The following is a 23,065-nucleotide window of genomic DNA, read 5'->3' on the forward strand; positions in this document are numbered from 1 at the left end:
CCAGGGTTATTAAGTGTCGGAGGAAGACTGTCCAGATGTTCAAGGCTCATGCTGTTTCTGGTCACAGCTACCTCACTGAAGCAGTTTGCAGGTGTTCAGTGTTTGACTTAAATTTTGGTAAATCCCATTATGCCTTCACCTCCGTCTTGATCACTGAGGTGCCCTCCGGCCTGGTCTCCTCCAGTCCACACTTAGCCCCTCAGATGTGTTCTGCACAGTGGATCTGATCATGTTACTCTTACTTAAAAACTTCCAGTGCCTTCCCATTTCTTAGGACCAAGACCGAGGGATGGCCGGTAGCACACCTGCCTCTGCCTCGCCCACACTGGTGGCCTGCTCAAACGTGACATTGTTTTCCCCTGCCAGGGCTTTTGTACATCCCTCTTGCCTCCTGGAACACTCCCACCCCGCTCTTCTCTTTCATTCTCCAGCCCAGCTCACATCTCACCTGTTCAGAGAGGCCTTTCTCCAGTCCCCAGATTAGATCAGGCTCTTCTGCTGTGCCTGCCTCTGCTGTGTTTCCCCTGCGGCCTCGATGGTCGTTGGAATGATAGGCTGTCTGCTTGTGTGGTGATCCCTGTCTCCCCCGTTAGACTGTCGGTGTCATGAGGATCCTTTTTGTTCACCATTAAGCCTCCAGTACTTAGCGTAGTGCCTGACCTAATGTCAGACCTTAATAGATATTTGTTGTGTGCTCAGTACATAGTTGTTGGGTGAACACGATGACCGTGCAACCATCTTAAAAGTGCCAGGACGAGCCGTGGAACATGATTTGATCTTGTAAAATTGAATCTTTTGGTCATGTATTTATCTCACTAGTCGTGACAACCAAATGGTTCTGCTACAGTTTTTAGAAATAATTTTGAGACGTAATTATTTCTCATAGGAAGAAAGTGAAAGTTACTTTCAGTTTTTATTTCTGAAAACTTTCGAAATACTCAAGCAGTATTCACGCTGCCTGCCACCTTGCTGATGGTAGTGATACTAATTTATTTCTGCTGTACTTTTGCTAGTGGCTCAGAGTCTTTATTATACCATTTGAGTGAACTGAAAGGAATGGCTTCATGGAAGCAAAAATATGAGCCTCTTGGACTCGATGCTGCAGGAATAGAAGGTAGTAATTTAATTTCTTAATAGATGCAGTGAACCCACTTTAATTATTTGAAAAATGATATTTATTTATTTACTTCCCTTTAGATGCTATTACTGCAGTGGGTTCTTTCATACTCAAGGCGAATGAACTTCTTCAGTAAGTATTGGGGATACTGGGATACTGGCATCATTGACTTGAGAACATTTCATCTTTTACTTGTAAATAAGAGCCTAGCAAATTGTCATGATTTTCTTAAAATGGGTTTTTAATTTTTTTTTTAAATTATACCTTTACATGATTAAAACAAGCCAATAGCACAGTGATTTCATAAATAAAGTGGTATTTTCCTGTCCCACCCTTCCTCACCTCATGTCTGCTCTTCAGAGGGAATCCTTTTAACTCTTGTAACTGTTTCTGTTTTTAATTCTATCAGTTATTTCCATATTTCTAAATTATATGACCGTACTGCATTTCTTTTACTTACCAATTTTTAGAAATTATTCCATGGAGCTCCCTGTTGTGGTTCAGTGGTTAACAAACCCAACTAGCATCCATGAGGATGCAGGTTTGATCCCTGGCCTCACTCAGTGGGTTAAGGATCTGGCGTTGCCATGAGCTACGGTGTAGGTTGCAGACGAAGCTCGGATCCCACGTTGCTGTGGTGTAGGCCAGTGGCTACAGCTCCGATTGGACCCCTAGCCTGGGAACCTCCATATGCCGCCAGTGCAGCCCTAAAAGACAAAAAGGCAGAAAAAAAAAAAAAGAAATTATTCTTTGTGTTTCTCTCTGTTTTCCCTAGACTGTTTGCTTTCCTTTTTGCTCACACTGTCCGTCTTTACCGTGCCGTCAGCATCTCTCTGTCTCAACAGTAGTGTATTATCCCTGGCATCCCTCCCTCTCTGGTACCTGCTCCGTTGGTCTCCCTCTGCCTGCACCCGTCTGCACGCTGGCTCCAGCTCACGCTGGCCACCACCCGGGCATTTTCTTCAGAACCGACATTTACTAAAACGGGGAAGACTTGGGGGAGTTACAGGAGATGTACATGTATTTTATGTTCCTCACTTGAGTTTCCCTGATTAGATTCAGGTTATACAGACCTGGCCAGGATACTACGTAATTGGTGGAGTGTCCTTCAGGGGTCACAGCCAGGCAAATGATGTCTGTCTGCCTCTTTAGATAATTTTGATCATCTGGTCAGTGTATTAGGCATATTAAATTTGAAATGTCTGCTAGATGCTCTGGTGGAGCTGTCCGCCTGTTGTTGATTGGCTGAGACTAAGGTTCAAATGAGGGGTCCAGGCTGGAAATGTCAGTTTGGGAGTCAGCAGCACACTGGGGTTATTTTAAGCCATGAGCCTGGATAAAATAGTGAGTGTCCTTAGAGGAGAGATCTGAAGACTGAACCGTGGGCTTTCCCACCTTAGAAGTGGGGTGATGGGGGGCTAATGAAAGAAACTGGAGAGGCAGAAAGACCAGGTTGGGGGTGTCCTGCAGGCCGAGCGAGGGAACCACTGCAAGAAGGAGTGAGGGACTGGTTGTCTGATACTGCGAGTCAGGTAAGGGGAGGGCCAGGAATGAAACAGATTGTCAGAATATCATCAGAGTAAGGATTGGTGACCTTGATAAGAGCCACTTCTGTGGAGTCACAGGAGCAGCTATGATGCAGAATGAGAACAGATGCAAAAAGAAAATAGCAAATGCAGTCTCTTGAGGTTTGCTGTAAAGGGAATGGCCAGCAGTTAGAAGTAGGTGTTGGCCTCACACCAGTCAGAATGGCCGTCATTAATAAATCCACAAATAACAAGTGCTGAAGGAGCTGTGGAGAAAAGGGAACCCTCCTGCACTGTTGGTGGGAATGTAAACTGGTACAGCCACTATGGAGAACAGTTTGCAGATACCTTAGAAATCTATACATAGAACTTCCATATGACCCCGCAATCCCACTCTTGGGCATCTATCCGGACAAAACTCTACTTAAAAGAGACACATGCACCCGCATGTTCATTGCAGCACTATTCACAACAGCCAAGACATGGAAACAACCCAAATGTCCATCAACAGATGATTGGATTCGGAAGGTGTGGTATATATACACAATGGAATACTACTCAGCCATAAAAAAGAATGACATAATGCCATTTGCAGCAACATGGATGGAGCTAGAGACTCTCATACTGAGTGAAATGAGCCAGAAAGACAAAGACAAATACCATAGGATATCACTTATAACTGGAATCTAATATCCAGCACAAATGAACATCTCCTTAGAAAAGAAAATCATGGACTTGGAGAAGAGACTTGTGGCTGCCTGATGGGAGGGGGAGGGAGTGGGAGGGATCGGGAGCTTGGGCTTATCAGACACAACTTAGAATAGATTTACAAGGAGATCCTGCTGAGTAGCATTGAGAACTTTGTCTAGATACTCATGTTGCAACAGAAGAAAGGCTGGGGGAAAAATGTAATTGTAATGTATACATGTAAGGATAACCTGACCCCCTTGCTGTACAGTGGGAAAATAAAAAACAAACAAACAAACAAAAAAAAACAAAAGAAGTAGGTGTTGGATTTTTGTTTCTTTTTACAATGGGAGAAGTTAGAGCATGTTTACGTATGATGGGGATGTTCTTCTAGACAGGGAAGGGTTGAGATGGCAAAGAGGGGGAGGATTGCTAGAGCAAGAGAATGCAAGAGGGGATGTGGTTTAGTGTGTCAGGGCGGAAGCTGGAAAGATAATTCCTTCAGAGTTGTTGGAACGAAGGCCAAAACAAACAAAAAGATGCTGGTGTATAAGTAGATGGGGGCTTGGGAATGTTCATTTCTAATTGTTTTTATTATCTTAAAAAAAATTTTTTTTTGTCTTTGTTTATTTTAGGGCCATACCCGTGGCATATGGAGGTTCCCAGGCTAGAAGTCAAATCAGAGCTATAGCTGCCAGCCTATACCACAGCCACAGCCACGCCAGTTTTGAGCTGCGTCTGTGACCTACACCACAGCTTATGGCAACACTGGATCCTTAACCCACTGAGCAAGGCCAGGGATGGACCCTGCGTCCTCACTGTTACTAGTCAGATTTGTTTCCTCTGAGCCATGATGGGAACTCCTAAAAAAATTTTTTTAAATTAAAGTATAGTTGATTTACAGTGTTCCATCAGTTTCTGCTATACAGCAGTGACCCAGTCATACATATATACACATCCTTTTTCTCATATTATCATTCATCATGTTCTATCACAAGTGATCCACATAGTTCCCTGTGCTATACAGCAGGATCTCATTGCTTATCCATTCTAAATGTAATAGTTTGCATCTACCAACCCCAACTCCCCGTGCATTCCACTCACTCCCCCCTCCCCCTTGGCAACCATAAGTCTGTTCTCCATGTCTGTGGGTCTGTTTCTGTTCTGTAGATAGGTTCATTTGTGCCATATTTTAGATTCCACGTATAAGTGATATCATGTGGTATTTGTCTCTCTCTCTCTGACCTACTTCACTTAACATGAGAGTCTCTAAGTGTCTAGTTGCATCCCTGTTGTTGCAAATGGCATTATTTTATTTTGTTCTTTTTTTTTTTGACTGAGTCGTATTCCATTGTGTATATATACCACATCTTCTTAATCCATTCATTGGCACAACCACTATAGAAAACAGGAGGGAGGTGCCTCAGAAAGCTAAATATAGAACTACCATAATATCTGGCAGTCTCACTCCTGGGCATATATCTAGACAAAACTTTCACTCAAAAAAATACATGCACCCCTGTGTTCATTGCAGCACTCTTCACAATGGCCAAGACATGGCTATTGTGCAGCACTTTCCATAACAGCCAGCAACCGAAATGTCTATGGACAGATATTGAATGTTTTTATTATCTTAATGGGAGTAGGAGGTGTTCTGTCATCAGCTGAAGGTGGGCTGGGGAGGTGGTGTTGAGCTTAAGAGTGAAGGAAGAGCTCGGAGCCATTTGTCTAGTGCAGCAGAGGGTGAGCGGGAGGATTGTGGGTAGGGCCAAGGGCCGCTTGGTCAGCATTCGCGGAAGGACCAGCCAGCGTGGCGGTGCAGTCTTCTTCGGTCAGGATCGGTCAGCTGCTCGGGTGGGAGCGCAGAATAGATGAGGAGTTTGATTTACTAGGCGTAGTAGGTAAAAGGAAGCCAAAGGGGAGGCAAGAAGTTGAAGCAAGGGCATGATTAAAATGATAAACCTCCAATCTGCTGGTTTGGGAGAAGCGTGAGGGCATAGGGGGCTGAGAGACTGTGGAAGGTGGTAGGACTAGCATGGTGGATGGTGGTCTCGGGGGATGAAGGTTGGGCTACTGGAGAGAAGTCCCTGGAAAGATGGTTGGTGAGTGTGGGATGCTAGAAGTGAGATTTAGAAGGTTCAGGTTGGTAGGAAGGGTCTAGGGTGTGAACCTTGGAATAGAGAGCCGGGCGGGGGAGGGGAGAGGGCACCATCGCAGACCTGAGCCGTGCTGTTGAATTGTTTATTATGGCAGTCCCATCTTTTAATTTCGAAAATTGTGTTCTTGTTCGTTTAATCACTTTTCAAAGCTGTGCTCTTGCTTTGTGGAAGTGACATCTTCTCACAGCTCTCTGAGGACGTTAATTAGATTTTTTAAAAGTCACTGCCCCTCCCTGAATTATCTCCTCTTCGTGTGTCACTTTGCTGTTTGTTTTGGTCTCTTGTTGCAAATACCTGATGCCCACTCATTTACTCATATTTATTCATGAGGCAATTTAAAGTTGTTTGGAGTTGCTGGGTGCGGGGCAGCCCAGAGCCTGCGGACGGGAGCCAGAGCGTGCGGGCCTGTGCTGTGGCGGCCAGTGCCACCGGAACCGCCTCGGCCTGTCCCAGTTTATTTGGCTTTGAAGAACTCTCTTTTTGTCTGGAAGGTCGTAGACGCCTGGATGTTCATATTCTTGGGAAAGAACGTATTGGCCACTCCGTGTTTCACTTTGTCCTCCTCTGTCCTGCCCCACATGTCATCCTAAAGTCTTGAATTGAACTTGATGTTTCCAAGGACCGAGTGTCCCCGGGGTCCTGCAGGGCCGTGACTCCTGGCTGCCCTCTCTCCACAGTGTCTCGCACGTGGCTGCCTCCCTTGAGCTTCACCAGTAACCAGGCTTTGGTCGGCTTTTGACATTTCTGAAATTTATTTTAATTTTTCCTACCACCCTCTTTTTTGTGTGTGAATTTATAACACAGACACACACCCCCACCACCACCATCCACCATCGGTTTTTAAGGGGGTTTTAGAAGGTAGAGCTTATTATAGGTGTGTGTGCCGAGAACAGAGTGGGAGGAGAAATGACATTGCTTTCCCTCTGTGTTGAATTGTTTTGGTTCACCACATTTGCAGAGAGTAAACATAAAATATTAAGTTTTCCGTGGTCACCTTTTAACATGCATGAAAGGTAGTTGATTTAACTTCTTGCTCCTTTGAGATACGTAGATAGAGCATTATTTTAGGGGATAAGGAGAAACTGAGGCAGTGAGGGTTTTGATGTTAGCCTGTAACAGATCCATGGTTGCCTGGGGTGGGAGTGAGAATATTGACGGGAAAGACAGAAAGGAACCTTTCTTTTTCTCATTTTTGCTCCGAGAGAGTTTGGATCACTTGGTAACACAAGCGATGTCACAGTCTTTCATGTCTGGTGTTTTACTGTGTACACAGAGGTTAATGATACTGACCTCCTTCTCCAGCTGTATTATGAGACGTGATGCCTGGAAAGGACTTTGAGATTTAGGGATGGGAAGTGCACACATTATTTGCTTAGAGTAATTATCTTACAGATGTGAGCTTAAAGAGATTTTTAAAAAAATGATATCCATCTCTATATCCGGAAACAGTTTCATCCAAGTGAAGATGACTTCCACTTACAATACTTAATTTTGGGGATACACTTGTGTAAAGCCCAAGGCAGTTCTGTTTTTGAAATATGTTACTCTTAGGATAAGAGCATCAACTTCCAAAAATAATGTCTACTGATACTGGAGGTAGCGAGAGTGACATAGTACAAATTTATAATAATGCTTTTCCGTTGTGCTTGATGTTTTTTTTCTTCTTACTGATCAGTGAGTATTTTTCTTTAAACTGAGAGTAGTGCTGAAACTAGTTTTTTTTTTTTTTCTGACTCCTTTTATTTCCAGAGTTAGAAAAAGATTTCATACTTTACTGAATGCTGGGGAAACTATTACACAGTTTGTGGCAAGGCTATTATAACCAGTTAGAATCTGAGTTATTTGCTTTATTTTTGAAAAGAATAGGATTTTCTATTTTGATATTTTTATTTTTAGGTATGTGTTTGATTTGTAAAATCTGTTCTAAGGGCTTAAATGTCACCCAGAGAGGTTATAAGAGAAGAGTAAGGATTGTTATATTCCATGATAATTGAACAATAATACATGAGCCCCATGTAATAATTTCACCCCTGCTTTCTTTTATTTTTATCTTTTAGAGTCATAGATAGCAGTATGAAAAACTTCAAAGCATTTTTTCGGTGGCTTTATGTAGGTAAGTTCATTGAATGAAGCATTCTTTTTTTTTTAACACTTTAAAAAATTGTAAGAATATCACTTTAGATATTTCAGTTACTCTAGTAAAATTTCAAACACTGGGGGAGTAGGGAGAATAGTATAAATGACCCCCCTTCTATCCATCCCTCAGTTTTAGCAGTTTTCAACACACGGCCAGTCTTATTTCTTCTGCACATCCACCCTCCACACACATAACCTCTGCCATTGGTTGTCTCTATCACTTGCTGATAAATAACCCTTTTTTTTACCGTGTAATATCACCTTGGGTTAAAATAACACTTTTTAAATCTCTACTTTGTATTAGGCACCATTAAGTGTTAGATTTGAGGGGGGAAGAAAGGAGAAAAAAAGAAGACATAGCCTCTGCCCTTGAACAGCTTAAAACCTGTGTCACACTTTGGCCTTCTGTCTCTAGATCTGTGTCATTCGTTATGGTAGCCACTAGCCACGTGCGGCTATTTAAATTAAGCGAAATTATAGAGCATTACATGCCCGTTCCTTAGTCACGCTTGCCACATTTGAAGTGCTCAGGAGCCACCTGTGGTTAGGGGCTCCCATGTTGAACAGCACAGAATTCGAATAGTTCCATCGCCCCTTCTAGTGGACAGTGACACCCTAGCTAAATAGACTGCGGACCACGTGTGGCCTTTCTTTGTGTCTCCACAGTGTCTTTGCGCGTGTAGGTGATTAACAGAGTTACTGACTTGATTTTAAATGTCTTAATGCTCCCTCTACAGGGTATGCATATTTTATTGAGGTCCATTTGTACTGCTGTTTTTGTGACCTCTCTTATTAGCTTTGAAATAATTTAGTGTACCTTTCCTTCCAACATAGGCAAAATTTAGTTGTAAATGGATCTTATCCCATATTTGTTAAAATTCTGAAGAGTAAAATAGAAAATAAATCACCTGTAGTGTGCTAACATCCTTTAAACAAATAACTAAATCTTTAATTCTCATATTTTTAAAATAAGACTTCATATTTGTTGGCCTAGTATGGTTGCTTTCAATAAAAAAAGGAATGTGATCTGTAAATGTTGGCATTTAAAATTCTTGGATTTTTCTCAAAACCATACCAACACTAGCCAGAATGGGGAGCCAGAGTGTTTATCAGGCCAGCCCATTTAATATCAGAGTTAATTAGAATAAAATACAATGTTAAAACTAAATGAAATCTTAGAAGTGATTTTCTTTTACAGAAGTAGTAGCTTGGCTTACTTATAATTATTGGAGTAATTAGGCCATTTATATTCATATTGAATGTCCAAACTGTAGTAAGAAGCTGGATTAGAAGATAACCAAATTGCTGCCCAGTGCTGTCATTAGGGGAAAGCACGCTGCTTTTGTTGGAGGCCTGGAGACCTAACTGTAATCAGGTGCTGCCGCTCGTTGGCACTCTAACCTTGATTTGCTTTTCCGTGAAATGCAATCTTCGTGAAGGCAGGGACTTCCTTTGTACTGCTGTATCCCCAGTACCTATATTACACTCATTAGGTAATTTTTGGATGGATAATTGATTGAGTAGAACTAGAAGTTTGAATTAGGAGTTCCCGTCGTGGCTCAGCGGTTAGTGAACCCGACCAGCATCCATGAGGATCTGGGTTCTATCCTGGCCTCTCTCAGTGGGTTAAAGATACGGTGTTGCCCATGAGGGTCTAGGTTGCAGAGGTGGCTCACATCCGCCGTTGCTGTGGCTCTGGCATAGGCTGGTGGCTACAGTTCTGATGGGAACCCTAGCCTGGGAACCTCTGTATACCGAGGTGCAGCCCTAAAAGACAAAAAAGACTTAAAAAAAAAAAAAAGAAGTTTGAATTCACTAAAAACATTTTATTTCTTAAAATAATCTGTATTTGCAGAATCACATCCAACATGCTTTTTCCTGACCAAACATAAGAAACATATTCAGACACTACGCAAAAGCACACGCAGCTTACGTCCTGGCTTAGGTGGGTGTGAGATGTGTAGAAAACACAGTGTTGATGAAGACAACCCCATGTGAGGACAGATAGCGGCAACCCCAGATAGTGAGAAGGCATGTAAATATATACGTATGTGAGTGTGTGTGAATACACATAAATCTTAGGGCAGATATCTTCACGTAGCAAAAAAGCCCAAGGGAAGGAAACACATTTGTTTGGTTTTCTAAGGCTTTTTTTTTGGAGGAATTACTTGCATATTTAAGAGAAGACATATCATGAGTTTGGAGGAATCCCTGCACACTGAGTCCAAGGCAAATTCAGTTTTGTTTGTCTGGAGTGGCGATGGGTTGAATTGAAGGAGAAAATGAAAAATGCTAGTTTAGGATGGCTAGACCCACTATTTTGAACCTGGAAATATAAATCAAATTTAAGTTATTCACCCTTTAGTCTTTAGGAAAGAAAAAAGTTTTCCTTGGTGATAGGAAGCTGTTGAAAATGGAAAATATAGTCCAGGGAAACAGAGTTAGTCTTTGGAATGCATCTATAATTAAAATTAGGTTTGTAGTTTCCCTTTAAAGATAGTTTTAAAATTTATCTTTCCAGCAATGTTGAGAATGACAGAAGACCACGTACTTCCTGAGCTGAATAAGGTAGCGTATATAGTAGTATTTTTCCTAATACTGGTTGCCCTGGTTGAGCTCAGCTTGGCTGGTCATCTTCATAGTCTTAAGCAGTTATTAGTTAGCAGGATGTTAGGCTGTAGACACAGTATAGATCCTAGTTAAGCCTTTTAAAAAAATTGTTTAATATATACATTTTTTAATCTCAAAGAATACCTTTATTATGGCTATCTAAATTTATCATTTTCATATTTGAATAAGATGTTATAATCTGTATAACACAGGGTGTTTTGATTCCTTACTTGTAACTTCCTAAAATCTAAAATGCATATTTATTTTTGCTGGAAATCTAATACTTAGGTATGAGTACCTATATTGATGTCTGGTCAGCACCAGTTTCTTTCTGACTGTAAGGATTGTGACAAGTGGCAATGGAATCTCCTTCTAGAAAGATCTTACAGAATAGGGCAAAATTCCCACTTGGTTCCTGGGGCTCACTCATCCTCACCCCTGCCCAAACTGCCGTATTCAGATAAATGAGGTACTTTTGAGCATGAAAAAGTGGAGAGCGTCAGAATTAGCCTTGGTGGATCAGATGAATAAGGGGTCACAGCCTTTATATACATCTCTTGAGCTGTGGATGTCTGGCCTTGCAAACCAGGGAAGTTCATGTTTGCAATTTACCTGACATCATTCCTAGCTTTATTTTGGGGGATACAGTATGTTAGCTGTTGAGAGAGACCTCAAAGTGTGATTTCTAGAGGGCTGAAGAGCTGGGGTAGGGAGAAGGCAGGGTCATCGAAAGAAGCAGAGGCCAGCACTGAAGCCGGCAATGCTGTTGGGTTGCAGCCCTTAACTCAGGTTGAGGTTATTTATCTGGACTGACAGTCCCCCACTCCTGGAGGAGGGACTCTACACACGCAATCTTAGCAGAAGGCTTAAAGGAATAAACAGCCCTAGGCCATAAGGAGTTCTGTAGCTATTGGATTTTCTGATTGGAAGATGGGTTTAAAATATCTAATTACATGCTTTTCAGCGCCCTGCGATTTCGTATTTTCAGAGTTGTAGAATTTCCTGAATTTCTGTGGACATTTCTCTGAAGGAACTTTGCCTATTTGTTTCATGGCTTTTAGTAGATAGTAAAAGGTCACATTTATTACTACATAAGATTTTACTGGGAAGCTATCTTTTATCTTGATTTGTTTTCTTTTTTTTTCCATTTTGATTTTGATAGATGACTCAAAAAGATATCACATTTGTTGCTGAATTTCTTACTGAACATTTCAATGAGGTAGGAAATTGGTATTTCTGTAGTGCTTTTTAAAAAAGAATTCCAATAAACTTGAGTAGTGGTAAGAAGAAATCAAATGTAATCCAATTTAGTTGAAGTTCTAAGCAAAACTATTGAGCTAATTAATGGCGGCACTTCTTTGTTAAATGTAAAGCCTATTAATTGGACTTTGGTTTGTGTGCGTCTTGCCATCCAGGCGGGAAAAGAGTAACTGCCACTAACAGCCTTCTTTAAAAATAGAGTTCTGGGTTTAAATGTAAGGTTTTTGTTTTTGTTTTTGTTTTTAATGGATTGACTTAAGAATTAAACTGTGTTTGTTCTTTCTAGGCGCCAGACCTTTATAATCGAAAAGGAAAATACTTTAACGTTGAAAAAGTTGGTCAGGTATGGGCTCTGGATTAAACTTGGTTACTAATTTTTTATTTTTAAAACTTTAACAGTGTTAGTCTTTATTATACAAAACTTTTTGAAAGTAGTGGAATTCAAGATTATGTCATAGTCCAGCCCTTTTAGTAAAATAACCAAAAAGGAGCAGTTTTTAAACTTTTTGGTCTCAGAACCCTTTTATATTCTTAAAATTATTGAGGACTCCAAAGAGCTTTTTGTGTGGATTGTATCTGTCAACAGTAGATATTATTAGGTATTAGAAATTAAACAGCATAAAGAATATTCTGTTTGTTAATGACGAGTAACTGTATTTCACAGAATAAAATTAAGAATGGCATTGTTTCATATTTTTGCAAATCTCTTTGATGTCTCACTTAAGGCAGCTATACCCATGTCTGCTTCTGCATTCCATCAGTTGTGATATGTTGTTGGTTAATAAAGTCTCGTTTCACACAGGTGTTATGTTTGGAAAGGGAAAAGTATTTCAATAGGTTTTTAGGTAATTGTGAATATTCTTTGATACTACATTAAATTCTGACAAGTGATAGTATCTTAGGTTAGTTTCAGTGTGGACTCTAAATTGCATCAGTGGGCTTTTCACACTCTGAACCATTAAAATTCATTCACCTCTCTTGCACTTTGGATGGATCTTTTATCCTGTGCGTGATTTTGTAATACCATATATTGGCATTTGGAAAGTGTCGGTTTGCCAAATTACAAGGATCCTCCATGTGCTTACACCTTTCTTCGTACAGTATTCAAAAGTCAGATTTCATTCATATCATCACCAATCTCTTCAGACAATCTTATCTACTATGAGGTTGTCAAGCACATAGTGGCAGGTACAGGTTTTCCAAAATTTTAATTTTTGCTTGAATGTTTAAACTTTGTCATTGGCAGCAAATACTGTCAGTTGTTTCACTTAAAGCGACAGGCTCACTTTATGTATTTGCAAGAAAATATCTGCCAAACACCCAAGAACGAATGATCATAGTTTGTCTGTCAGTCATTCTTTTGAGTAAAAAAAAAACCAGAATTTCATTAAAACAAAGAAGTGCTTAGCTTGACTCACAACTACATTTTCATAAATGCTTTAATATGCAGCAAAAATATTTTATTTAGACTTCATAATTCTGTCACTCAGAATATTAAAAAGATTTGGTTGAGATTTAGTAAAATTAATCATTGTAATAGCCTCATCAGAGATTAGTGAAACTGTATGGCAGAAAGGAATACAGTGACTGCTGGTATGGTTTGGGGCCACTACCTTGATTCTTAGTGACAGTGCCAGCAGTTTTCCCTGCCTGCGCTTTTGACCCTCCGGGAGATCTCACTACAGTGAAAAGGGCAAATGATGTCTTTTCTTTTTTTTTTTTTTTTTTTTTTGGCTTTTTAGGGCTGCACCCAAGGAATATGGAGGGTCCCAGGCTAGGGGTCGAATCGGAGCTACTGCCAGCCACAGCCACAGCAACGCCAGATCTGAGCCATGTTATACTGCAGCTTGCGCGGATCCTTAATCCAGTGAACGAGGCCAGGGATCCAACCCATGTCCTCACAGATGCTGGTTGGGTTCGTTACCACTGAACCACAACGAGAACTCTGGCAAGTGATAACCCCAATACTATTATAAGAATAGTATTGACCTTATAGATCTTTGAAAGCATCTTGAAGACTCTCAGAGTTGCATGGACCATACTTTGAGAACTACTGCCATAGAATGGATGGACAGTTGGTACTTTTCAAATTAATTTATAAACTTACATAAATTTATGTTTCATGAAAATAGAACATGAGATCTGAGCCTAACTTATGATCTCTCCATCTACAGCATTCTGGTCTTTTAGTACTTTGCAGTTTGTTCAGTTGCTTGGCATTTAGCAAATTTTGGTCCTCTCACATCATAGTGCCCTTTTGAAGGACTTGGCAGTAAAACAAAATAACTTAAGGAGAATACTGTTAAATAGAAACAATTTTTCAGTTCTTCAGTTTACTAAACTTACACTTGTAACCCTGTATCCCTAGTACTTGAAAGACGAAGACGATGATCTTGTATCACCCCCCAACACAGAAGGGAACCAGTGGTACGACTTCCTTCAAAACAGCAACCACCTCAAAGGTATTTCCTGAGCCAGGTCGATCTTGGCCGTGTTTATATTTATTTGAGACCAGTCATCAGCGAGCGTACTTGCCGAATTCTTCTCTAAGTTCTTTCGACTTCGCTTGGGTGTCCATTTTATTGGATCAGAGAAACAGTAAAATAATAACAGCATATGACATTACCATGATGAAAAACACTGGTATTAGTTGTGACGTCGTGAAATTGCTTATATTAAGTATTGTCTGTTTTGTACCCTATAAAAAGGAGGATATTGGGAAGGAAACGGTAGCGCCTGTTAGAGAAGTCTATTTTGCCAGTTCCAATTTATTAACTTTTAAAAGCCTGTAATGCTTTTAACTCCTGTAATGATGCATCACTGTATATTCCCAAGGTTGTATTTTTCTAATATGCTTTTTAATGTCTTTCATTCTCTTGGATGTTGATATGGTAAAACTTCATTTAGCCAACATTATTGGGGTTGCAATACAAAATAGCAGCTATTAATTATGTCAAAAATTCTCCATTTTAGATGAAAACCTTTTTAAACCAGCTGTTTCTTTGCTTTCTCAGAGAGTCGTCTGACCACAGTTTAGTTGTTTCTTAGATCCTTGGGGTAATAAGCACATACATGTATTTACCTCCTTTAATTCTCCTGAGAACCTATGGCTTGGTACTAGTTATCCTTATTTTACTAATGAGGAAACTGAAGGTTAGAGAAAGCCTGAGATGATGTAAGCTGGTAAGCAATAGAGCTAGGATTCTGCTCACTTGAGAGCCTCAGTTTTTGCCTGAACTCAGTAGTAGTCTCTGCTTCTGTCTGGTTGCTATTTGTCTAAATGAGTGAATGAACTGGGGAGGCAGAGAATTCTCAGGGCCAGGACTTTTTATTGCTCTTTTGATTTAATCCTATAAATCCAAATTCTTTGTCCAAGCAGGTCATATTTTATATTTGCTTAAGAATCTTAAGATCACTTGGAGTTCCCGTCATGGTGCAGCGGAAGTGAATCCAACTAGGAACCATGAGGTTGCAGGTTCGATCCCTGGCCTTGCTCAGTGGTTAAGGATCCAGCATTGCCCTGAGCTGTGGTGCAGGTCGCAGATGTGGCTTGGATCCCGCATTGCTATGGCTGTGGTGTAGGCCAGCAGCTACAGCTCTGATACGACCCCTAGCCTGGGAACCTCCATATGCCGCGGGTGTGGCCCTAAAAAGACAGAAGACAAAAAAAAAAAAAAGAATCTTAAGATCACTGAAGAGAAGTATGGATGTAAGTTAGCTGTTGCATGGAGGGAGAATAAAAGTACAGCTGACTCAGCTCATTGACTGTGTTTCATCAGGATGTCCAAGGAGTAAGGAAGGATCCTGGGGAGGACTGAGGGCAACGTGCCAGCAGTGGTGGCATCTGGACCCTCTCACTCTATTGGGTGAATACCCATCCTGGGAACTTTGGGCTAAAAGTAGGTCCTACCCTTTTTTCTACCCATAACTTCTGTGACCGAATAGAGAGGCCTAATCTTAGTTCCAGGCCTCTTGTTTAACTTCAGATTAACTCCATCTCGCTCTCTTTCTTCTTTTTTGTTTTTCTTTTTTTTTTCGCCACACCCACAGAATGTGGAAGTTCCCTGGCCCCGGGGTTGAATCTGAGCTGCAGCTGCAGCCTGCACCACAGCTGCAGCAATGCTGGATCCTTAACCCACTGCACCTGGCCGGGTCAAAGCCTCACCTCAGCAGCAACGCGAGCCATTTCAGAGATAATACCAGATCCTTAACCTGCTGTGCCACAACAGGAATTCCTAACTCCACCGCCTCTTAAATGCTTAAGATTTTGTAGTATGTGAGTTTGGACGGGCTCATTAACCTCCCAGTTTCTTAGTCTTGTATAAAGTAATAATGACTATCATTATGGAATTATTAAGAACCTTTCTTTAATGGAACCTCTTCTTAGCACTTTGCAAAAATCAAGTGTTGAATACTTAATGCACGTATCTTCTCGGGGGACATGAGGGCATTAGTGTTGTATGTGGGTACAGGTCAAAGGTTGGTGCCCTGGAAGCTGGGCTGCCAGGACTGGAATCTTGTTCTGCTTCTTCCTGGTGTGCGGCTGAGGGCAACTTGCCTGACCTCTCTGTGCCCCAGTTTTCCCATCTGCAAGGTGCAGGTGATAATAGTGCCTCTTTCAAAAAGCTATTGTGAAGATTAAATTGATTAATATGATAAAGCACTTAGGACAGTGCCTGGCACGCAGCACATAAACAGTCAGTATGCATCTCAGCCGTTTTGACAGGGTTTTTCCTCCTGAGACCAATTCTGACACCAACTGAGTGTCCTGCTTGATTCTGACACTCATCACGCAGAGTTAGCGCCAGACTCCACGGGGTTAGGGCCCCAGTCCCTCAAGACTGGCCCCACTTCAGAGTTACAGTCACAAGTATCGGGTTCCCAGGGTACCTGAATTTCTGTTCCACTTCACACAAAGTTGGGGGTTCCCAACCCCCCTCCCCGCTTCAGGTTTAATAATTTCCTAAAGTGGCTCAACAAAGCTCAAAAACAGGGTGAGGAGATGCGCGGGGCAAGGTGCTTCCCTCCCCACACCCTGTGTACCGCCCTCCCAGGACCCCCAGGACCCACCAGAGATGCTCTGTCTGCTGCTTAGGGCTTTTATGGAGTTTTCCCTATGGAGGCATGGTTAAGTCACAGGCGTGGGGGATGGGGCTCAACTCTGGCTTCTCTCCCCTCCCCAGGAGGTGGAGGCTGGGCTGAAAATTCCCAGCTTCTAATCAAGGCTTGGTCTTTATGGTGACCAGCCCCCATCCTGAAGGTATCTAGGGACCTTATTGAAATAGAAGATGCTGCTGTCATCCTTATCCATCAGGAAATTCCTAGAGTCTTAAGGGGCTCTGGGCCAGGAACTAGGGATAAAAACCAAATATCTTTCTATGATGGCACAGCATCTGTCCCCTATTGGGAGCTTAAAATGTTAGTAGGATTAGAACTCCTTTTATCCAGCATAGCTGGGACATGAGGTGCTGTGAGGCCGGCCTGTAGAGCACAGTGGAAGAGGGTGGGCTTTGGAGTTGGACTTGGATTTGATTCAGAGGTCTAGACTCTTAGTCATTCTCACACTGAACAACTGCCTGAACCTCCTAAGCCTCATTTTTTTTAAAAAATCAGTAAAATAGAGAGTATGATGCTTGCTTTATACAGCTCCTGTACACAATAGAAATAGCAGATATAAAAAGAACCTGGCATACTCGGTATTAGTACATGACAAATTATGTAGTACTTTCTACTGACGACGCAGCCTTTTCACGAGCAAAGAGCTTATTTTCATAGCACCAGTTTCTTGTCTCCTGTTTTTGTTTTCACTATCACACTCTTCCAAAGCAATGCTGGATTGCTGTTATTACACCCCTGTGGTAAAAAATAGAGAAAAATGACCTTTATTTCATTGTATGTCTTAGGGTTCCCAAATCGCCCTTTTCTTTTTATAGCCAACAGAAGCATACCGTTGGATTTTGGTGGGAAAAATAAACTATAGAATAATAAGCTGCTAGGCCTCAGCTAGTAGTCAGTGTGGTGGGTTTGGGTGGGCTGGCAGCGGGGCTGTTGGAAGGACGGTGAAAGCAGACCACGGTCCTCTTTAGTGGGGTCACATACGACCGAGTGGATTCAGTATCAGATAAGCTGTGCGGGCTGTTCTCACAGCAGCTGATTTTCTCCTAATTATCTGGTTTGTTACAGTCTTTTTTTGGTTTTTGTTTTTGTTTTTGAATCCAGAAAGTCCTTTGCTGTTTCCTTATTATCCTCGAAAATCATTGCATTTTGTGAAAAGGCGGATGGAGAACGTTATTGATCAGTGCTTGCAAAAGCCAGCAGTAAGTTTGAAAGAAATGCATGGTTTTTGTGTAGGAGCAAGAGTGTCCACAGTATGTAAGGGGTCCTGGTGATGAAGGCGTCCCACATCCGAGTGCTGTTGTTCAGCTGCTTCGACAAACAAAAATGGCAGCGTCCTATGGTTCACCCGCATAGTTCCTCTTCTTGTTAGTTTCTTACATACGTTAAAAAATAAGTCAATATAAGATTATTGAGCATGTGGACATTCTTTACTGTTTTATTTGTTCTCAGAACCAATTTATCATAAATGGTCTTGGGTACAGAGCTGATGTGTCTGTTCACTGCTGAATGATGGATGACTGAGGCTATGAGACCAAAAGAGGGGGTTTCTAACCTGTCATCGCGTGTCTCCGAGGTCCTTTAGCTCAGAATTTTCTCCCTTCCTTACTGTCATGACTGTCATTAAAGCTCTTTGCGTGAGAGTTCCCATTGTGGCTCAGCAGTAGCAAACTGAGGCTAGTATCCATGAGGACGTGGATTCGATCCCTGGCCTCGCTCAGTGGGTTAAGGATCCGGCATTGCCGTGAGCTGTGGTGTAGGTCGCAGATGTGGCTCAGATCCCGAGTTGCTGTGGCTCTGGCGTAGGCTGGCGGCTGCAACTCTGATTCACCCTCTAGCCTGGGAACTTCCATATGCTACACCTGCAGCCCTAAGAAGAAAAAAAAAAGTTCCTTGCGTGAAGGTCTGGTGATACAGATGACTTGTTCCTAGACTTAAACAGTGACAATCAGTCACTTTCTGTGGCATATTTATCTGTGTGTACATACATGCTTTAATTATATTTTTAAATCTTATTTTATTTAGGATGTAATTGGAAAATCAATGAATCAAGCAATATGTATTCCATTATATAGAGATGCTAGAAGGTAATTTTTTTTACCTTTTGGGTCATACGATTCAGTGGCCAATTGGAATTTTTCTTACTTTTTTTTTCCCTTTTGTTTTAGTGAGGACTCCACACGGAGATTGTTCAAATTTCCTTTTTTGTAAGTGTGTGTTTCTCTCTTCCCTCATGCGAACAATATGGGTTTGTTCTGTGCATTGATAGCTAAATATCATGTTTTGACATTAATTTTTCTCCTTAGGTGGAATAATAAAACTTCAAACCTACATTATCTTCTTTTTACTATTTTAGAAGATTCACTTTATAAAATGTGCATCTTAAGGAGACATACTGATATTTCCCAGTAAGTATTAATCTGAATTTTGAATCAAAGATAACATTTTGTTGTATTTAATAACAAAACATATAACTTCCCTTCCCTCCATTTAGTTAAGCTACCTTATGATTTTAGGCTTGTTAACGGTTCTTAGTCTTAGTTTTCACATTATTAAGGTGATAATGCCAAATTAGGAAGCTACGTGATTCCTTCTAGTTCTAGGTTATTTAATTTTGCCTTGGTGTATAGCTGTTGCATGTAGGCTGTTTTTAGGGCTAGAAAATAGAACACTCATGGTGACATCTCATGAACTTGTACATGTTCAAAACTCTATTTTGAGTCCCTTATGGAAAGGATTTTTACCTCTGGTTAAGTATGGCTTTCATTAAACAAGAGACCTTCTTTTGAGAATCCAGATGAAAGTTCTGAAAGACAAATCATCTTCAGAATGTCCCTATTATCTTAAATGCTTTTAAATCTAAATTCGACAGAAATTTTTTGAAGCCAAGATGTAGCCAAAGAGAAATAATTTGGTTGTCTCAAACATCTTCATTTTATAAGGTGTCTTGCTGCTTTGGTGACTATGAGATTTTAAACCCAGTTGTAATTTTGATGTTAGGTTTAAATTAGGCATCGGGATTCTAGAGGGAGTGTCATGGTGTTTTGGTTTGGGATTTGGTGATTAGGTAAATGTACGAACACTGACAGTCATGTTCCTTCAGGCTTATTTAGATTATTGTCTCTCCATGTTGTCCTACAAAGTCTCTTTCTCCCCCTTCTTTCTTCAAGGTCTGTAAGTAATGGACTAATCGCTGTTAAATTTGGGAGCTTCACATATGCCACAACTGAAAAAGTGAGACGAAGGTAACTCCTGACTGTTGTTTGGATGCAGCGTGTGTATAGTAAATACAGTTACAGGAATAGGGTGAGACTCGGCTACAGTGATGATGTGCTTAGAAGGCCTTTGTCACTCACAACATAGGGGCCTGGGTTGGTAACGTATTTTATCCTGAGAAGATGATTTGACTTAAAATCCAATAGAACCTTACTGCCCTACAGGAGTGTATGTAGCATGGTTTCCTGTAATTGATACCTCTGAGCTCTCTGTCTGCTGAGAGAGCAGTGGGGTTCAGGGGCAGGTGGCTGAAGTCTTCTTATGATCACCAGACATGTGAGGTGGTACCGTCACTGCCATGGGATTTTCTTTGGGTGCACAGGGTAACAATACCTGTGTCATCCCGAGGCTTTGCAAGACAAAGAACTGACACTAATCCTGAGCAGATGTTTCTGTCACTCTTAAAAGGAAGTTCTTTATGCTACTATCTTTGAAGTTGTTGTGTCTTTTCATATGTAAATCTTATTTTTACTTTTCATTCTAGTTAAGTCTGTTTACTATGTGCATGCATGTGTGTGTGTGTGTGTGTGTGTGTGTGTGTGTTCATATAACATTCATGTCAAGAGTTTTCTGGAACTAACATGATGGAGGATAATATGAGAAAAAGAATGTGTGTGTGTGTGTGACTGTGTCCCTTTGCTGTACAGTAAAAAAATGACAGAACACTGTAAACCAACTATAATGGAAAAAATTAAAATCACTTAAAAAAAGTTTTCTGGGGAGTTCCCGTCGTGGCTCAGTGGTTAACAAATCTGACTAGGAACCAAAGCTTGCGAGTTCAATCCCTGGCCTCACTTAGTGGGTTAAGGATCCGGCGTTGCCGTGAGCTGTGGTGTAGGTCGCAGGCGCGGCTCGGATCCCTGCGTCACTGTGGCCGTGGTGTAGGCCGGCAGCTACAGCTCCGATTTGACTCCTGGCCTGGGAACCTCCATATGCTGTGTGTGTGGCCCTAAAAATACAAAAGACAATAAATAAATAAATAAATAAGTTTTCTGGAACTGGGAGCCAACTTCGCAGGTTTTTCTTTTTTCATGATTACCCATTTGTATTTGTGAATAATCAGTATAACACATACCTGTGACTTTAGTGTAAACTAATGATATCTTTTAAATGTTACCATGTGGAATGTGGCTTGATGTTTTTACTGTCGGTTTTTCTGCTTGGTACCAGTGCAATGTTATGTATACAGTATTTCCTCAGTCATGATCTATCTTTGATATAACAAAACTTATTTTAATTCTAGCACCTACAGTTGTTTAGATGCACAGTTTTACGATGATGAAACGGTAACAGTAGTTCTTAAAGACACCGTAGGACGTGAAGGAAGAGATCGACTCCTGGTCCAGTTGCCGTTGTCTGGGGTGTATGACAGCGAAGACTCTGCAGAATATCAGTTCACTGGGACTTACTCTACCAGGTAACTAACTCGTTAGTAAGATTGTCGTTCTGACAGAACGGTTCATTTTTTTTCAGTGTATATTGTACTTTCTAGTTCTTTAGGTATGATAGATAATAGTTACTAGGGATGATCATAAAGTCAGCTGGGCAGAAATACTCCTTTTAATTGAAAAAATACTGATTTCAGCAGTTCTTCTGTCCTTTTGCTTTATTAGTAAATCAAGAATTACTTGCTTAAACAAGGTAGGGGATTATTTGGGGTGGACAACGGAACTTCTCTTTCACAGGTATCATTAACCCCAGTTTGTAGTAGAATTATTTTAGATTTTGCCTTTAGTATTTTCCTTTAAAATTTGGACCTCGGTAGCCATGTGGAGGGCCCATCGTCCATCCCAAGAGGTGGCTTTAGAGTGAAATTTTGGTAGGATTGCTTCTCTAATTTAAAATGTGTCTATTGGCTTTCCTTGAAAGTGCATCAAACACCTGACTAAGATTTCTGCTTTAATAAAATATTCTGCCTGTTTGGAAGTACAGTATTTTCACAGAATATAGTGTCACAGCATCTTTATACAGTAGCTGGTAGAGTTATGTTGGAACTGGGAATCTTGGCAGAAATCAAGCCCTGATACCCCCTCTGGTAAACCAGGGGGAAGAGCCCCATTTCACTCTGGGGCTGGTTTCTTCCCTGTCTAGGCTGGATGAGCAGCGGAGTGCTATTCCCACCCGGACCATGCATTTCGAGAAGCACTGGAGGTTACTGGAAAGTATGAAAGCCCAGTACGTTGCTGGGAATGGTTTTCGAAAAGTGTCCTGTGTGGTGAGTGTTTAACAAAGGAAGGGACTTGGGACTGTGGAGGCTTCTCAGTGCAAACATTTTGCGATGTAAAGCTTTTGATTATGAGTCCATAGTGGCCTTAGCTGTTCAGTTCTCTTGTTCTGAGAAAGCTCACTAAGTAACTAACACATTGAGATTTTAATAATCATGAAATTTTCACTGTATGTGGAGATCCTTTTATATGAAACGAAAGCTGGGTTAGTGATTTTGTTGTAAATTGATAGGAAAATAACTTTCCCACAAAACCGCTCTTTATTCAGATTTCTGATTGTTTATATATAATGTATTAGTTAATCCATTAAAATTTCTTTCTTAATTTGGCCTTTTCTTTAGTTAAGCTCAAATCTCCGTCATGTAAGAGTGTTTGAAATGGACATAGATGATGAATGGGAGCTGGATGAGTCTTCAGACGAAGAGGAGGAGGCCAGTAACAAGCCCATAAAAATAAAGGAAGAAGTGTTATCTGAGTCGGAAGCAGAGAACCAGCAGGCCGGTGCTGCTGCTTTAGCTTCAGAGACGGTCATTAAAGTAGAAAAACTTGACCCTGAGCTAGACTCCTGATGTTCAGAAAGGACATAGACGATGGACCAAGATGACCACTACTTAACTTTTTTGTGTGAAATAAAAACAGTAAATTTTTATTTTACTTTTATTCTGCTTCATCTGCTCTTAGTGATGTACCACCATGATAAGACTTTCTTTTTGCTGAGACTTCTTCTTAATATTGTGTGCAGAACTAGTGTCTGTCACAGGATCTGTGACAGAAGCACATTAATATTTCGATAATATTAGAGCAGAAAATTATATTTGAACTCGTAGGAATATTCGGATCAGAAATTCTCAGTCGTTGAAGGGTTAGTGCTAAGAATGAATCGTGTATGTGGTGGGCAATCAGTGTGTTTCACATTTTGAGTGTACTTGGGCAGGATTTCCCATGAAGCACATA

The 23,065-nt window shown here is 41.0% G+C and overlaps 1 protein-coding gene across 1 annotated transcript in view; it reads left to right on the top strand.

The window, feature by feature from the left end:
- ANAPC4 (anaphase promoting complex subunit 4) overlaps positions 1-22,771 on the top strand; it is a 39,567-nt gene extending 16,796 nt beyond the window's left edge. The window contains exons 14-28 of the mRNA XM_047798822.1: positions 1,014-1,114; positions 1,198-1,249; positions 7,547-7,602; positions 10,147-10,193; positions 11,398-11,454; positions 11,782-11,838; positions 13,864-13,957; positions 17,715-17,812; positions 18,636-18,697; positions 18,779-18,817; positions 18,917-19,018; positions 19,781-19,855; positions 21,130-21,303; positions 21,978-22,101; positions 22,453-22,771. Coding sequence (XP_047654778.1) covers positions 1,014-1,114; positions 1,198-1,249; positions 7,547-7,602; positions 10,147-10,193; positions 11,398-11,454; positions 11,782-11,838; positions 13,864-13,957; positions 17,715-17,812; positions 18,636-18,697; positions 18,779-18,817; positions 18,917-19,018; positions 19,781-19,855; positions 21,130-21,303; positions 21,978-22,101; positions 22,453-22,680 — 1,366 coding nt within the window. The 3' untranslated portion in view covers positions 22,681-22,771. The remainder of the gene's footprint in view (positions 1-1,013; positions 1,115-1,197; positions 1,250-7,546; positions 7,603-10,146; positions 10,194-11,397; positions 11,455-11,781; positions 11,839-13,863; positions 13,958-17,714; positions 17,813-18,635; positions 18,698-18,778; positions 18,818-18,916; positions 19,019-19,780; positions 19,856-21,129; positions 21,304-21,977; positions 22,102-22,452) is intronic.
- Positions 22,772-23,065: the final 294 nt, after the last annotated feature.

The sequence above is a fragment of the Phacochoerus africanus genome, chromosome 10 (genome assembly GCF_016906955.1).
Source record: "Phacochoerus africanus isolate WHEZ1 chromosome 10, ROS_Pafr_v1, whole genome shotgun sequence".
NCBI classification, from domain to species: domain Eukaryota; kingdom Metazoa; phylum Chordata; class Mammalia; order Artiodactyla; family Suidae; genus Phacochoerus; species Phacochoerus africanus.